Here is a 17772-nt window from a genome sequence, read left to right on the forward strand (position 1 = left end):
GACACAGACTAATTGCAAGTTGCTACTGTTCTACCCACGGAGAGGTAAGATGCATCGAGATACGACAACAAATCACTGGCCATGTTCCTATTATGCAAATGTTTGTAACTCTTTGAATGTTTGCACAGATGTAGTTCTCCGGCAACCACATAGTTTCAGAGCCTTTTGAAGGAGAGTATGCTTTGTTATAGGGAGAAATGGAGAAGTTTTCTCTGAGGTTGCTAGCCTTGGTTCCAATCGTTCATTGACTCTACGGCTGAAATAGACTACACTGACGTGAAATGAAATCACGTCACGCCAGTGCAGTGTGTTACAGCCTTTAGGCGCGGTGCACGCTGAAGCGATACGACCGTAACATCGACCTGAAATGAGACCCGAGTCTTTTAACCAATCCGTATCGATGTTGCGGTCGTATTGCTTGTCGTATCGCTTCAATATGTATAGCACCCAAGTTATTTCCGCCGTGTCGTTTTGCCTTGGCGTTACAAGTCAATTTCATAGGAAACCAAAACGCCGTTGAAAACGCCAAAAGAGGAAGACTCGGTGTGTGGTTGCTAAACCTGTTTTAAGACCACGTTACGTGAAAAAAAATAAACAAGAATAGGACCACATCCGATGTCAGGTGACGTAATATACCTAAGTTAAGGCGTCTATAAATCAGAGTGCGCTTGTCAACCATTTTTGTCGCCCCACGGTCATTTTCTGCATATGAGGGCCAATTAGATAGACAGGGACCTTCATTGCCGATTCCGAACGGCAGCAATCGAGATTTTTGCTTTTTTTTTTTTTACTCACCGAGAGATTAGTGCGAACCCCTCGATCTCTGGGTCTTCCTGCGGTAACAATCTTTTTCTGTAGTCATGCTGTCGCTGTTTCTGTTGTACCTCCACATCAGGAAAGTTTCTGACAAGGACGAATCGGGTATCAAACCCGCGACACCTCTAAAAATCCTTTGGTAATTTAGGCGAATATCTTATCGACCTGGGCAACCACGCCCAAACACTTTTGCACTAATAAGTGCTGCCGCTCCGAGTGTTGTCTCGGAAATCTTTAAAAAAGCCAGGCAGGGAACATACACTGGCCATAGTTATGATACGGACGTCACACTATTGCTCAAAGATGGAACATATGGTATAACCTTATTTTCAAGGTGCTTTAACCTAAGTTTTTTCTCGTCCTCGTGGACTAAACGCGTGCTTCTCAACTAAATATTGGAGTACTATTCGTATTCACATTTGCGAAAATCAGTCTGAGATATGAGACTACCCGGGCTAGATAATGTTAGAACAGAGTGATATTGTGTGGCAACCATAAAAAGTACGGTTGGCATAATTAATTGTGAACGTGGCTCATTTCCAGTCAGAATAAAATTATTTTCAATGATAGTTTGTGTCCTCATTCCGTAGTGGCTAAATATTAACCACAGTTCCCGTTAGTCAAGAACAAAATTTCCAATTCTTTTGATACAATATTAACCGATTCGTTGGGGGTTCCGCGGGGGGCGGGAGGGGTGCATGTGTGGTGTTGCAGTAGTAGGTAGGGCCTCCAAAAAAATGGCTCGGGGATCCATGATGTTCTTAAGTCAGCCACATCGTTGGGCAATTTGCCTGTTGTGGCGTTGTATTTGTATTGATTCTTTAATGTACATCTTATTTTTTACATCAAGCCTGAATTTTCTTGACCCACTTCAATTAACGTCATTTGAACTAATTTACTATCTTTTTTTCGGTTTTAGAATCCTGGTCCTGGCTCTTACAATGTACCTGGATCGGAAATTAGCAAACAGAAATCCCCTTCTTACACTATGAGTCCTCGAACTGCCATTATAGGAGACAAAACCCAAAAACCGGGACCAGGAGCTCATTCTCCGGAAAAGGTGAGAATTAATTAACTCGATGTATTGTTTGTCATGACTCAAGAACATTTGCGTGACATTTGTTTTCGTTCTCACGTGTCAGTTATAGAAGTAGCTCGTCAAGCGAATGGGTGGAGATTTCGGCTGATGCATGAACGTAAAAAACTTAAATTACATTCCAGCCAAACTTTTTGACACGAAAACTAATGCGTGAGTGGACACTCAGGTGACCGTGACGTGCTTTCATATAGCAACCATTGTTGGTTCTATCACAGTTAAATTGAAGTATTGCTGTTCGGATGGGTTTTTTTAATGAAGAAAATTTGCATGAAAATGAATTCTACATTGCCACGGAATGAAATCTTCACTTTTCTCGCCACGAGCTACTGAGCTGATATTTAACGTGTTTGTTATAAACTCAGCTTATGAAAAGATGTTTTCAGGTGGAGCTGTTTCCATCTCCTAGCTACTCATTTGGTATTCGTCATAGTCCATACATTTCTCCCATAGAACTTCCACTTATTGCGCCAAAAGGACGGGTGGGTATGTTGTGCCTAGAAAATTTACATACAGCACGACCTATGCATGATTGCACAATACGGTATTCTCCTCCCCGCTGCTTTTCCACACGTCAGTAAATGAATGTGCAGTGGAACCTCTCATGAGACCACTGTCCGTGAGTAGACACTTTCGTTAACGGACCTTTTTTAAATCTCGTGATCAATATATTTCAAGACCTATTTATGGACAGACAAAATTTTCGGTCCCATGCGTGTCCAGTATTGAGATGTTCCACTATATTGGTGTTTATTTTTTAGTTAATCAAAATTTCCATAGCTAATCGGGCTTTTGTGACCACCATCCGGCAAAGGAATGTTTTCTGGGCGAAAAGGTCGTTCTGGTAAAAAGTTGTTTCCACCATCTAAATGAACATCCTCGAATGAGCCAACCCCTGGAATTGAATAAACGTCGGGCCACAACGACTTTTTGTCTCATTCCAAGTTACATATTGTCACATAATTGATTTACAGTTTCGTCTTATAATGCATGTGCTCAAAGTGTCCTCCTGGCAAGACATGAAAAGTTGACGAAAGTCCTGACGATAAGATATACCTTCTACCTGTAGCAAGTTGCCCTAGGATCTTAAGGCAGGGATTCTATTGCTTTTTAAAGAAAGCCTTGCGCTGTGAAAGCGACTAATCCTTCACAATCACAATGTCCTTCATCGCAGCGACCGAGACTAAAATTCGTTCTTTCAGGTTGTTTTTCCAGGAGGGAAAAAGAAGACAAGGAATGGGTACGGACTGTAGGGCGGATATTCCGTGGCTTTGCAATGGAATTTTGCGAGAAGATTTGTTGTTTTCTCGGACACATAGTGGGCGTGCATCGTACAAAAATGCGACACCCGCACTCAACATTCCAGAACTTTCCAATTTGCCTGTTGTGGCTTCTGATTTTTTATTTGTATTTGTTTGTTCTTTATGGCACAATGCAGATGTTGCAATGTCTTACTGTACGCCTCACTCTTGGCGTTGGCTCCGTGTTCTAGGAACTCAATCAGCAGTGGTTCATGATAGCCAAGTTGAAGCTGCGCGAGTGAACTACTAGACGGCCTGGCTACTCGTACTGCTTCTTATCAAGGACTCGTTTCTTCGATAGAGTGATGCCATGCCTGGTGTCTATTGTTTTTCTCTTTTTCTTTCCTATTGCAATTTTCATCACCTTTCCATTTTATCACACTTGATCATTAGTTCATTTCAATCAAATTTAACACTAATATCCTCTTTTATACCTTTATTAGCTATAGCATATACGTAGGTTTTCACTTGTTCATTCTGAGTGTGCATGAAGTGGTGAACTGCATGCATCGGTTGACATTGCATGTAAAATATGTCGATCATTTGCTATCTGGCAACCGAGTGGTTCGACAGACCGCTCGGTTATTATAAAAAAAATCAAATGTATTCATTTTCTTGTAATTCTGCAGGTCTGACAGGGATTTGACATTGGAGTAAGTTCACTTCGATTCGTTTTCTTTGAAAATTAGCCTATGTGGTAATATTTTGTTTCGGAGTGATTGTTATTTGTGGAAACAAAAACATTTCTAAATTTTCTTTTTGGATTTTTTTCTTTTGGGCAATTTACCTATTGTTGTTTTGTTATTTGCATTTTTGTATTGAAGTTTTCGTGAATTTTATCTTTTTCAATAGGTTGTGATGAATCATACGCCAGCCTTCACTTTTGGAATACGTCATTCCCCGTTTGCCTATGGATTTAACAAAAGTGTTCCTCATATGAAACCTCAACAAAAGACCATTTCTTAAGCCAATGTCTTCAATTAACAATCTCATCGTCTTTTCTATTTAGCTTCGGTAGTGCCACGCGTTTAATTAATACATTTTTCGCTATTATGATACAGTGTTTAGAATTTTTGGTTAGTGAGGTATAAGAAGAATCGAAATATTCTAAAACTAAAACTCTGCAAAAGAAAACAAACAAAATAAGTTGCTTTTGCGTGTGGTGTTTTTTTTTACTAACACACATTGGTCCGTTTAAGTTTAGGTGCGAAATATTCGATCGTGAGAGTTTTTATTGTATTTTGAGAGTTGTTATATAGTTCGGATAATTTTTAAGCCTCTTGATTCATGAAATTAGTTGTTCTTAACCTGTTTTAGGATGTAACTAATTTTTATAGCTTTAGTTTCGAACACATACTATTGCATTACATCTGTCTGCCGAGGATTTGTATACCTACGATACTTGAGGTGCTTATAAACGAGAATTTTACTCATTGAAAAAGAATTGTCATCATTACGGTACGAAAGATTATTAGATTTTAATGGAAAATATTGCCCAAATATTGTTTTTCGAGAGATTGTGTGGACTAACTATTACACATGCACTATTCACAAATAAATTCTTACTGGTAAAAGTCCTAAAAAAAATTATATATTCCGAGCTTCTCTTACCCGTCAGATCAAGATTAATTTCGATTTCAAATTTGTGATAGAATTTAGAAAAAAAAAACGTGAAAAATTCAGGGTAATATAAGACATAAATGTAAAATATATTTTATACTAAGCTTCCGTTCAACTATTTCTAACGGATAAAAGCAAAATGCTGCCACATAAAGACTGTAATGCGAACAATTTGTCGTTTTTTATGCTCATTTTACTGTACATATAACATCTGTGTATCTTGTTGGATATTAGTGAAAATTTTGCTGAATAAAAAGTTTTATGCTTCTTGATGATCTTCAATGAATTTTGGTTTCATATTGATACTTTATGTTCATGTTTGTGCTAAGTGATAGAGTAAATAGGGAGAGTAAAAAAAATGTAAAGCTTACTTGATTCTTTTCCTTAGAAATGCGGCTCCATAATTTCTAATTATCTAAAACGCAAACGAAACTATCGTCATATGAATATGATGTTGTAGTTTTTTTTTTCAAACTATTAGACGTGATTATTATTCTTATGACTCGAATTTTTATGACATGTCATATTTTTTTATGGCAAGTCATATTTTGGGCATTTCCGAACTATTGGTCATATTTTAAGCATTTTCGAGCCATCGGTCATATTTTAGGAATTTTTAAACAATAGCTCATTTTTTTAATACCGAAAAATTTCATCTGTGGACATATTTTTCAGAGAGATATACTATGCACTCAATGAATTCTTTTCTTTTCTTTTTTTGGGGGAAAAACTCTTGCATTTCGAGTAGCCATTTTTTTGCTCTCGGAGGATCCTTTTGCTGTTTCTGAATAGCACGCCAAGCACTTGCGAAAGATGTCATTCATTCGGACGTTTGAAATCTTTGCGTTCGATGCATTTTCATCATGGCTAAACACAGGGATTTTTGTCAGGAGGGGCAGATTCAATTTTGCGACCCCCACCCCATCACTGTAAAACTCCAGTGCTCTATAAAAACGTTTTTTGCGTTATGTTTTGAAATAAAAATCGTTTTTCCAATTTTTCCCCCAAACTCACGCACAACACTAGTTTCGCACTCAGACGGTTAGGTATAACAGGTATCAGAAAATATACACACTTTCGGCACAACGTACATATGAAAGCGGATAAAGTTGTAGTAAAGTGTGCCAAATGACGGTAGGCCACAGTTGTGCTCGGTTTAAAAGAAGGACCGACGGTACTACATTGTATTTTATTTTGTTAAATACAGTCGCGTGAATCCCGTTGTAACAAACTCCAAGAGACCGTAGAAATCACTTCGTTATAACGAAATTTCGTTGTAAAGGAATTACAGTTTTTTAGCATTGTTCTTATGTAAACTTTACTAGGCGATTAGAAACGTGTTCGTTAAAACGAGATTTTCGTTATATCGGTATTCGTTAAAACGAGATTTTCGTTATATCGGTATTCGTTAAAACGGGATTCGACTGTATGTTAAAGTTCCAGCATGAAACAGATTTGATATGCAGCAACATTACAATTCAGCTTGAGAAACAATCAACGAGATTGCAGAAAATAGACGTCTGCTTTATGACAAGCCTTCTTCACATATTGCTCCATCTGGTGATTTTTAAGAAAACCTTTGCAAAGTATATATATATATATACAAGTTTCCTCAAATACTTTGAAAATAACAATAAGACAAAAAACTAAACAATAAGAAAGTTATTCTAAGTAACACTAGCAGTTTTTTTTAACATTTGAAACTGCATCTCATAAAATTCAGGGTGATTCTAGAACGTACCAAAGAACAGTTATTCAGTATAAGGCAGGCATGGTTTTCATTTGAATCTGGTGAGAGAATTTTAATTAAAAAAGTAAATTGATGAATTTGTTTGCTTATTTCTCAATTTGATAAGATAAAAAACAATAATTGAAAAAGAAGAGATGAAATAACGGGAAAATTATAAGGTCATTTTTCCAGTCATAAATACTTGCATATTTTCAAGATGTTTAGGTCGAAAAATCCGAGCCCTAATTATTATACTTAAGGATAAAATTAAAAGGCAAATGAAAGGTTTAAGAACTCGAGATAAACTATTTTAGACTTTAAAAATCTCTGCAAAATCGTTAACTGAAGATCCCAAGAATGCTATATCCCACAAAAAAAACTGAAGATCACAATTTATCTCTAGTTTAAGATCTCGATAAAGGATTCGAGCTAAATATTGCTATAAATTGCTATAATGGTGAAAATCGTCCCGCGCCCCAGGGCTGGAGCCTTGTCGGCCCACCCCTTGTGGGGGCCATGCCCTAGAGCAGTGTTTCTCAACCGGGGGCCACGGATGAAAATCTTGCAAAAGGGGAGCCATGGCTACTGATACGGGGGCCACGAAGAAATTTGTGACATTAAATTTTTTTTAGTCACTCTGACTAAAAAAATTTAATTTCAAACAAAATGCATAGAATATCTTTTTCGTAACTTTTCACCCATCCAAGTAACATTAACATGAGGAAGGAAATAAAAAAAAGTGGTTCATGTAATCTCGGTGGTTTTACGACTTGGGGGTGATAGTAGGCCCTGACACAAACTATAGAAGAGGTTTAAGCAAAATGGAGTAACTGTAAAGAGAGAAAATTGTGTGTTCAGACTTTTCATTCAAAGAGGGTTGCCACAAAGAAAACAGACAAAGATTTATTGATCATTCATTGATATTCTTTTGAGTGCTGGTAGTAAATGTAATCCAAGAAGTAGATGGGTGAAAAATGAAAGCTAAATTGTAAAAAAACCCCATCGTTTTCATGCAATTACAGACGGATAGCGATCTAGTTTAGAACAAAGCTATCTTCAGCCAGCACTGAGTGGTCTGATGGGGAATATATTTATAAAAATTGAATTGAGCGAATGATTGCTCTGGGGTATTTTTTATGAATTTTGAAAGGGGGTGCCAATCCATTGCCTCTGCTGAAAAGAAAGTCGAATTCAGTTATAACGAACTCCAAGAGGCCAAATCATACATGAGGAAAAATATCCGTGAAATTTAATTTTTTAAAACTACATTGCTGTGATAATGTATTGGGACAGGGGCAGTTTGTGCGAGGGGTGCGGCACACCCGGGCAGCAGGTTGTAAGGGGCGGCAGCGTAGACTTTACTTAAGACAACAAAATTTAACACAGTAAAAATTCACGACATCACGCTTTTGAGTCATACGACAACGGAAACGTTGAGACGGAAACGTTGAGAAAATAGACAAGGCATCTGATCGTAATACCAGAAACAAGAATGTAAGCTATCTGGGCGGCTCGAGACAAAATCTGTACCAGTGTGGGACTTATTTTTTGCGCCTTCTACCTCAGGGAATCTTTCGTGGGGCCCATGCCCGATTTTCCACGAAGCCCCTTCTACAGTTAATTTATAGAGTGAAAAAAGAAAAGTTATAAGGATTTTATCCCGGGCCTCAAGCTGGAGCCCTGTCAACCCTACCCTTAGAAGGTCATGCCCCACCCACACAATTTATCCAAACAATTCCTAACAAAACATTTTTTCGGCCCTTCATTTCGGATTTTGCGCCCCTCCAGAGCCAACGATTTTTTTTTACCCATTCACCCCGGATTTAGCATCCTCTTAAGCGGTGCCCCGTGCGGCCGCAATGGGTCGCATGGCCAAGCGCCACCCCCTGTACTCTATTACAAGCACCATGTGTGCATTTTGGTTCCCTCCCCCATGGCCCCCACAAGAGCCCGGGATAATTCTCATAATTTTTTGGCTTTTTCAGGCTGGACCATACCCTCACTTAGAATTTGATCCACAATAGTCAAATGAAGGCCAGGGAAAAATTTGGTTTTTCACTTGTCCGGCCCCTGGAATACCAGAAACACCTTTGAAAAAAATGTTCTTAATAAAAATTACCCCGTTAAATATCATCTTGATATCATCATGATGATGGCTCACAAAAATAAGTGCTTTTTCAAGGATTAAGTTATCTGGCATTTATTAAGAATGGTAAAATAATTCTAGAACACAAAAAACAAAGACAAAAATTTTCTACTTCAAAAGCGGGACGTATGGTCACGCACATTTTAGCACTGTAAACAATGATGTGTGATTTTCTTCTGAAAAAAAATCAGGTTTATCTCAGGTGCCCTTCACCGAAGCCCTATCAGCCTCCTGGCAGGGTCGCCAGTAGGGGCGGTACATGAGGCTTCGCACCCGGGCGGCATATAAGCTCGAGCCGCTCCTGTATTGGGACTTCCTCCAAGATCTTTAAAGTTTTTTTAATCGATACTGTAATACTTTCTTTTAATTGCCCTACTACTGGCCTGCAGCATGCCAAATAATTTCAATGCAATTTTCCTATCCTGCAAGAACAATGTTGTGGACATTAGAAAAAAAATTCTAAAAAGGCGTATGACCACATTTAAAGCAATTTAAATCCGTTGATTAGAGACACTGCATCTGCTGATTTCTAAAAAAAGTGCAATAAATTCTCACGTAAGTCTTCACTTTGAAATGTCCATAACCCGCTCAATGCGTCTCTTTGTATCTGTCAACCTAAAATTTATGGTTTTTAGTGTTGATAACACGCATGCAAAACCAATTCAGCGACACGTTTTCACAATCTGCAAAAGCTACTTGGATTTGATAGTTGGAAATAATGTCTAAATGCCAAAGATTTGGAGTTCGAATCAAAATGAAAATGTCAAATAATTGAAATTGTGCTTCGTATAAATGAAATATTTTAATATTGAAAGAGCTATATATAGAGATTAATCGTGCCCGTAGTCATACGTCTCATAAATGTGAAATTTTGTCATAAAACTGAGAGAAAGGCACGAATCCCCTTGTGCACAAGTGGAATTTCGAGGCATTTACGCACAACCGAGCCCGTCTTGGCCATTTTTCTTTTTCTCCCCACCCTTCTTCCTTTTGTTTCCTTCCTAAATTTATAAAAGTAAAAAGGACATAATCATTATAAAAAGGACTGTTTTCAGATCAAATTGCCGAAGTTCAATTACTTTACTGCAAAAATGTCAGATTTTTTTTGGCGGGAAATACAGTCAAACCCAAAGCGTATTAAAGACCCTTTATTAATACGCTTTGGTCAAACCCCATTAGACCGGAACTCCAAGAGACCCGAGAAATCACTTTGTAATAACGAAATTTCGTTACAAAGGAATTTCAGATTTTTATATTGTTCCTATGTAAACCTATCCGAGGGATTTTCGTTAAAACGATATTTTTCCTGTGTTATAATGGTATTTGTTAAAATGAGAGTTGACTGTATTTCGTCTCAAACTATTTTCTTATGTGTATTTGGAGGCTGCATGGGTAACAGGGCGTATGGCACTTTACTGGTGAGTCATTAGTCTTAGAGACATACCCAACTAGAAAAAGTATCCAAATCACGTGTCCAACTCAGATATGTCATTCATGTTGTAAGGGGTTGTATAGCTATAAAATAAAAAAAAACAACTTTTTATACCGTCCCAGTGTGCCAAAGAACCCGATTAAGAAGTTGTTGCTCTGTCTTTCCCGATGCCAACTAAAATGATTTCACGTTTCTATATTCATCGAGATATGCGAATTCGAAAAATTGAGGAAATTTGGGAAAAAACAGCATTAAATGCGGGTAAAATGGTTTCCCCTCATTTAATGCTGTTTTTTTTTCAACTTTCTTCGAATATCTCAGTGAAAATTTGAACTTAAACACGTCAAATTTTTTTATGGGAGACCGGAAAACAACTTTCCAATTGGGTTTTGGGGCACAGGGTGTCTGCATAAAAAGTTAACATTTTTATTTTAATAACTATGTACCCCTGGCATCATGAATCAAATATCTGAGTACTACACATTATTCGGGTACTTTTTCCAACTGGAAGTATGCCTCTAGGACCAATGGTTCGCCAGTAAAATGCCATATGCCCCTTTACCTATGCGCCCTGTATGTTAAATATAGTACGGACTGTAATGTGAAATATTGTGCTGTGTTTAAGCCAACTAGCACGTTGCTTCGTTCGCCTGCGAGAGAGCGGTCACATTATGAACCAAAAAGCCACTTGAAGGTAGCTTGTCACACATCCAATGAAATATCAGATTTTCACGTATCAAAATTGAAGTCAACAAACTGATAATTTTCTTATTTGAAAATCTGATTATTTATATTCCGATGGGCTTGAAATCCTGATAATGAATCATTATTATGTTCAGTTTTGTCACTGCGTACATGATTTCTCTGGAATGAATGGTTCAAACAAATATTTAAAAAATTTTCACACGTATTTTAGTTAATTTTTTTAAATTCATACTAGGGCTACAACATGAACCTATATCCTCGATACATGTATTATTGTTAAAAATGACGTGAAAGGTTGAACTTTTCAATTGTGATTCATTTGTGTGGCTACTCCCTCATTACTACTTTTATCCGCACGAAGAGAATAAAATTAACAAAACTGCTTGCTACCACTTTTTGCGATTTTTATCATTATAAGAATGCGTATTTTGGAAGCTACAACTGACATTTCTCAATGAAACCATAATCTTTTACACGAAAAAATTAATCTGGAAATAATAAAAATTTCATCCAGTACTGTAACTTGATGACATTGTGCCGTCTTCAAGCGCAGAGTTTACATTGATTAAAAATTTTTTTTTTTTCAATTGGACTGACACTACTCATAAAACATGTAAATCAAACTGAGAAAAACACAAAACAATGAACTTCACAAAAAGTAACATTACGATGATACAGACACTTTGTGACCCCAAGGGATTTATTCTATTTTTACTTTATTCTATTATGTTTATTTCGCTTTTTCGTTATTTTCATAAATTAAAAATTAATCAAACTAAATTCAAAAATATTTACACTTCAGACAATTTTTGAATAATTATCTTTTAATGGGAAAACGGGGGGGGGGGAGAAAGGAAGGGGAGTGGAAAATTATTCATGTTCGCAAGGGGGCCACAGGAATGAGAAATGGTTGAAAGGGTGCCATGGACAAAAAAAGGTTGAGAACCACTGCCCTAGAGCATAAAAATCCTAGCCCTTCTTGGGTCATTTTCAATATTCGTGGGAAAAATTAGCTAAAATTGGTCCTTGTAGGAAATTTCTTAGAGTTTGTGGGAAATTTTGAAAGTTTTATCAAACAAAACAATTATTTGAAATTTGATTTTTTTTTTAAAACTTTGTGCAATGCTTAAACCTAACTACAGTCGAGGCTTGTTTTTACGAACCCGTACGGACGTGAAAAATAGTTGATAAATGGGAAAGATGTTTAAAGGAATGGTATATTGTTTAATACACCACACCAGAAAATTAGTTCGTATAAACATGCAGTTCATAAAATCGAGCGTTAACTGTACTTCGCTAGATATTTTTACCGAGAGATGGCAGCACGTTTATTCTGAATTTGCTGTAAAAATGGCTAAAAAATATAAAACAAACCTTTTTATGCGATTGATTCTCTGAAAAATACTCCTAGTGGTTAGTAAAATGAACACTTATTTTTTTTGCATAGCGATTTTTTTAGCGCATATTTTCTAATTTTTGGTACATATTTTCGAATTTTAACTTTTTTCAGGATTTTTCAAATACAAACACAAAGGGCACAATAGGCAAATTGCCAAACAAGGTGGAAGAAAAAAAGATACCCATAAATGATATATATACTGTAAAGATAGTATATATTTTGGCATTTTTAAAGGCATATTTTAGCCTTTTTAAGTGCACATTTTTAGAGCATATTTTGCCACTCTTTAAGTGCATATAATCCGGGCTCTACTCATTATCATATTATTTTGCTAAAACTAATGTCATCTGAGATGGGAATGAAAAAAATTGTTTAGGACATATTTTTCGCTTTAAAGTGAATTTAGTTTTTTAAGGGCATAAATGCATTTTTTATAGAGCATTTTTTAGAAGTTTTTAGGGCATAAAAATCCTAGCCCTAGTAATGTTATAACCGTGTTATTATGTAATAATCTCGCCCTCCATATTGGTAAATTTATCACCAGATTTGTAAAGCGTTAGCCAAACGAGAACTATTGGAAAAAATTTTTTCCCCAAAATCAACACTTTCTTGTCAAAACGGTACTTTTTCTGCTTCACTATCAAGTCAAATTTTTTGAGGGAAGGTGCATACACCGCGTACATGTTTACTCAGCACCTCCTAGAGATAGAATACGGGTTGGCACTTGGTCCATGCGACCCGTGTGGTCCACGGGCGTCGCTCATGAGGGGTGCTAATTCCAAGGTGAATGGGTGACAGTTACAGAATATGATTTCTGTTCTCTCCGGAGGAGCGTTAAATCCCAGATGGAAGGGCGAAAAAATATTTTTGAGTTTTATTTTTTTTTTTCATAGGAATTCTCGAGATAAATTGTGAGGGAACGGGTAGGCAGGAGGAGCCAAAAATAAGTGCCGAACGGGTAGAGATTTTGTCTCGAGCCGCCCCTGATAAACATTTTTATTTCTGGTGTTACGGTCTCAGGCCCTCTGTCTGTTCCCTCAAGTTTTTTTCAACTTCGTGGTCGAAGTACAGTAGTCTCGATAATTCGAGTCTCGGAAGTTCGAGATTCCAGAGAATCTGAGGTGTGATGGAACTTTCGAAATTCCTCTCAAAGCTGTTTTTCGATGAGGACGAGTTTTGTATCAATTTGTCTCCTTTTTTTAACAAATTCGAGTGGTTTCAATTTGAAGGGGTCACGATAACTAGATTGGGGTCTTCGGTAGACTACTAGGCCAGAATTTTCCTCAGACCCCTCTATAGTAAATTTATAGGAATTTTTTTTAAATTTCGGAGTCGAAAATCTACGCTGCCGCCCATGTGCACTGCATCCCTTGCACCCTCGCTTATGCTGCCCCTGGTGACACCCAGGGCCGTCCTAAGAGCATCATAGGCTCCGGACCAAGTTATTTTTCTGAGGCCCTACTTGACAAATTCTTGAGAATTTACCAATTCTAATTTTTGTGAGTCCCCCTCCCGCTCTTCTCTTGAGGCTCCAGGGTGGGTCCATGCGTTACTAGACGGCACTGGTGACCAGGCCGCAACTCAAGCCATTTTATAAGAAATTTAATCTGGTGGGGCACTAGAAAAAAAAGGGCACTCGAAGCAGAGTAAGCTCTAGTGTGTTCATACAAATGACATAGCAGGCGAAAATTTCAAATTTTAATAAAACTGTTAATTAATAAAAATATTAATTAATCATTAATCAATAAAAGTATTAATTAATGAAATTAATAATTAATGAAATTGATAATTAATGAAATTATTAAACTCATTAATTAATTATAACTCTCTCTCTCTCTCTCTCTCTGTTAATGCATAACATGCAAAACAGGGAGGGCGGCGATGTACAAACTTGAAAAAAAGCATAGCAAGAATCTATCAGAAGTTTACAGAGCGAGCTGCAATCAAAAATTATGCACTATGGGGATAATGACACATTGTGTTGGCATTGATTCAAAACAATATAAAAACATATGCGAGGTAGAAAATTATTGCATGTACAAAAGGATGCAAGATGACATTGTTATAGCATATGCAGAAAAAGTATAACGTTTTTCAAAAAAGAGATTCATCTCTTTATCGAAAACAACTAGAAACTGGACTTAAACAACAATTAATTTCAATCATTATTTGGATGACCATACGTCTCGTATTTCGCGGAACATTCCTGTAGTTTCATGTGATTTAATAATAGACTAACAGTACACAGGAAATTTTTTTAAAAGGACAAACAACTAGCAACTAGATGTGTATTTTTTCCATCCAAATGGCCAAGAAAAAGGCTTGATCTAGTTGAAAAATAACTAAATTGTCAACACTGTTCTAGCTTGTGAACAGGCACTAAAGAAACACATGCAAACACTAAAACTTTAGAATGGAAAATAAAAACAAGAAAAAATTCTACCTTTTTCCGATGTTAAAATGTAGATGTTGATCCTTTTTCAACGATAACAAGAAAATAATCCAAAAAGAACACAACAAGAGATGAAAAACAAATATTCAATTTAAAAAAATCTTAACAGAAAGTAATTTTACACAAGTCCACATCTGCGAATAAATTCTCAACATGAAATTCCCTGTTATAATCATCTCAAATGTCATCTTACGTTATACAGCTTCTCCTAAAAAGGCATTGACATATGATACCCCAGGTCTTGATTAGTATTTTTTTAATGGCTTGTTATTACTGCAGGGCCCCGCTTGAGAGTGGCCATTTTCTAGCTTCATCACAAAGAGAAAGAGATACTGTCACCAACACATCCCCAAAGACAGACGCCATGCCGTTCTTCCCTTCCCCCACTTCTCTAATTTTTACAAACATTTGAGATTCAATAATGACGGAATCACTTTTCAAGTATTGTATACTCACATAGTGGGGTTCAGTATACACAGAAACACTCATAACACCACAATACAGTGGTTTAACACTCCTTAATACGATTCTCATTTACACGACTTTTATTCATTTACTCATTCATTATACACGTTTGGCTTTGGTCGCAGTTTATTCCTATACATATTAATGTTAAAATATTTAATTTATTCGACGCACATCAATTACACTGCGTTTTCATTTCAACTGGAACTCAAAACTCGGTAAAAATTTAATTTCTATCAATAGGATTTTTTTTTTGTAGGTAGCAAAAGACGTCACTGAAATGAGTATTTTTACGAATATTATCGCCAGAAAAGCCATAATTTTTAGTATGATTGTAAACGGATGTATAATCATTCAGCAAGCTGATGACCCCTTTAAAGTGGGCTCTAAAATAGTTTATTGTAAGTTTTTGAGAAATACGGAAACGCGGCGGGCCATAAATAAAATAGTTTACATTTGTCGAAAGGCAACTATACTAGATGCACAGACCATAATTCTTCTTCGCATACTACATGTTCCTTCCGAGTTTTTTCCATTGTGTTGGTGCTTCGTTTCCCAGTGTTATTCCTGAAGCATTTGCAACTGGTCTGCTGGTGAGAAACAAGTATAATATATGAGTTCGTTCTTTCATTTCCAGTAGAATTTCCTTCGGTTGTGTCTTGCTGGCAAGCTGGCTACGGGGAATCAGCTTTTCTTAATTTCTTAAAAAAAGAACAGCCCCCTCCCCTTCTCTCTTGAACGTAAAATGAAAACTTCGACAAAAAAATCTGGATCTATGAAAGAATGAAACTTGTGAAGAAATTAAATATGCCGAGTTACTTTTGGAAACGGTTCCAAAAAAAAATATAATAAAAATAAATCTGTAAATATAAACAGTATTAAATGGTTGATAGGTTTTCGCGGCCATCATTTGATGAAAATTGTTTGTTCGGGTTCGAAGACCGTCGTCCATTTGAGTTACTTCTCAACGTTTCCCCAACACTAGTGGTTGGCATCATCAGGAGAATTTATAAAAGTGGATCAAAAGTCCAATTTTGATAAAGTTTTATCAATTCTCCTGATGATGTTAACCACTAGTGTTGAGGAAACGTTGAGAAACTCAAACGGACGACGGTCTTCGAACCCGAACAAACAATTCTGTGGTGTTTGGTCAAAACATGATAACTCCAAATCACATTTTTGAGATATAAGTACTTTCATTGCCATTTAAAAATCAAAAATAAAGCATATATACAAATGAAAATATCATACATCAGCATGTTGTTCAGCCGTATACACGTATTTGTGCATTTATCTCACTTCTAATTAATTAGTAAGGCTTACTTTATAGATCAAATCTTACTTATCTTACTTAGATCAGAAAGCCATTTTTTTGAGATATCGTGTTCTCACCAAACACCACAGAATTTTCATCAATAAATAGTATTGTTCACAGAAAATCTTAAAAATTTGTTTTTAATTTTCTTCTTTTTTTGTCATTTGTCAAATAATCGTAAGAATCCTGAAGAGAGAGAGAGAGGGGGATTAAAGTAAAGGCAAAGTCATCATTGGATTAAATTTATCAAAAAATCATAATCTCATTACTAGAGCCCGGTTTATATGCACTAAAAAGTGGCGAAATATGCTCTAAAAATATGCAAAAATGCACTTAAAAATGTCAAAATATGCACTTAAAATGTCAAAATATGCACTTAAAATGTCAAAATATGCACTTAAAATGCAGAAATATGCACTTAAAAATGCCGAAATATGCATTAAAACCCAAAATATACACTAGAAAATCATGAAAAAGTAAAAAATTATCAAAAATGAGAAAATATACATTTAAAAAAAATCACTGAAAAAAAATCAGATATGCTTTGAAAATGAATATTTTCTATTTCTTAGTGCATATTCATTTACAAAAATATCCCCGCGTATACCTGCATATGAAAAAACTTCTACATATTTTTTATTTAGGCATTTTTAATTTCTAGTTTGTTGTAGCTGCTCAGTAACGAAATACCATAACAAAAGAATTTCGACACTATTTCTAAAAAAATTCAACGCTTTTCATATATCTCTAGAAATAGCCTTAATAATAGAACAGTTGATATTTGGAAAATACGAACATCTCTATTAATTCATTAAATTCCCCCTCCGTCAGAAAAACCGATGTTATAAAAATATAGTGAAACCCCCTTTTAACGAACACCCCTCAGATGCAGTCACCCTTTTACGGCCAAATAATATTTTCCCCTTGTATAATAAAAGTATGCATTTCAAACCCCTGATTAACGGTTACCCCTCTTTTACGAACGAATTTTTTTGTCCCTTCGATGATCGCAAAAGAGAGGTTTTAATGTATTATTAGCAATATTTATTTGAAAGATTATAAAAAAATGATTACGCTTAAATAAACTTTCAAAAATATGCACTTATTCTGAAAATTCTTCGATTTTATGCATTTATATGCATTAATGCTGAAAAAGGCGAAAATATGCCAGTGCATATGCATTTGCATATAATCCGGGCTATACTCATGACCTTTCTTTGTTTCCTTCATATTCAGATAACCTTTAAGCATAATCCGAAAGTTAAATACAAACTGTGGAAGAATCACGGCTAAATA

General features: G+C 36.1%; 1 protein-coding gene across 11 annotated transcripts in view; it reads left to right on the forward strand.

The window, feature by feature from the left end:
• Nucleotides 1-5105, forward strand: part of LOC149072167 (uncharacterized) — a 39748-nt gene extending 34643 nt beyond the window's left edge. For all 11 annotated transcript variants that reach the window (XM_089247398.1, XM_089247399.1, XM_089247402.1 and 8 more), the window contains 2 exons: nt 1736-1876; nt 4066-5105. In XM_089247398.1, the coding sequence (XP_089103524.1) occupies nt 1736-1876; nt 4066-4179 (255 nt within the window). In that variant the 3' untranslated portion in view covers nt 4180-5105. The remainder of the gene's footprint in view (nt 1-1735; nt 1877-4065) is intronic.
• Nucleotides 5106-17772: the final 12667 nt, after the last annotated feature.

This window comes from Pholcus phalangioides, unplaced genomic scaffold (genome assembly GCF_987345545.1).
Source record: "Pholcus phalangioides strain wild (caught in Gottingen) unplaced genomic scaffold, Ppha-v1.0 ptg000017l_1, whole genome shotgun sequence".
NCBI lineage: Eukaryota > Metazoa > Arthropoda > Arachnida > Araneae > Pholcidae > Pholcus > Pholcus phalangioides.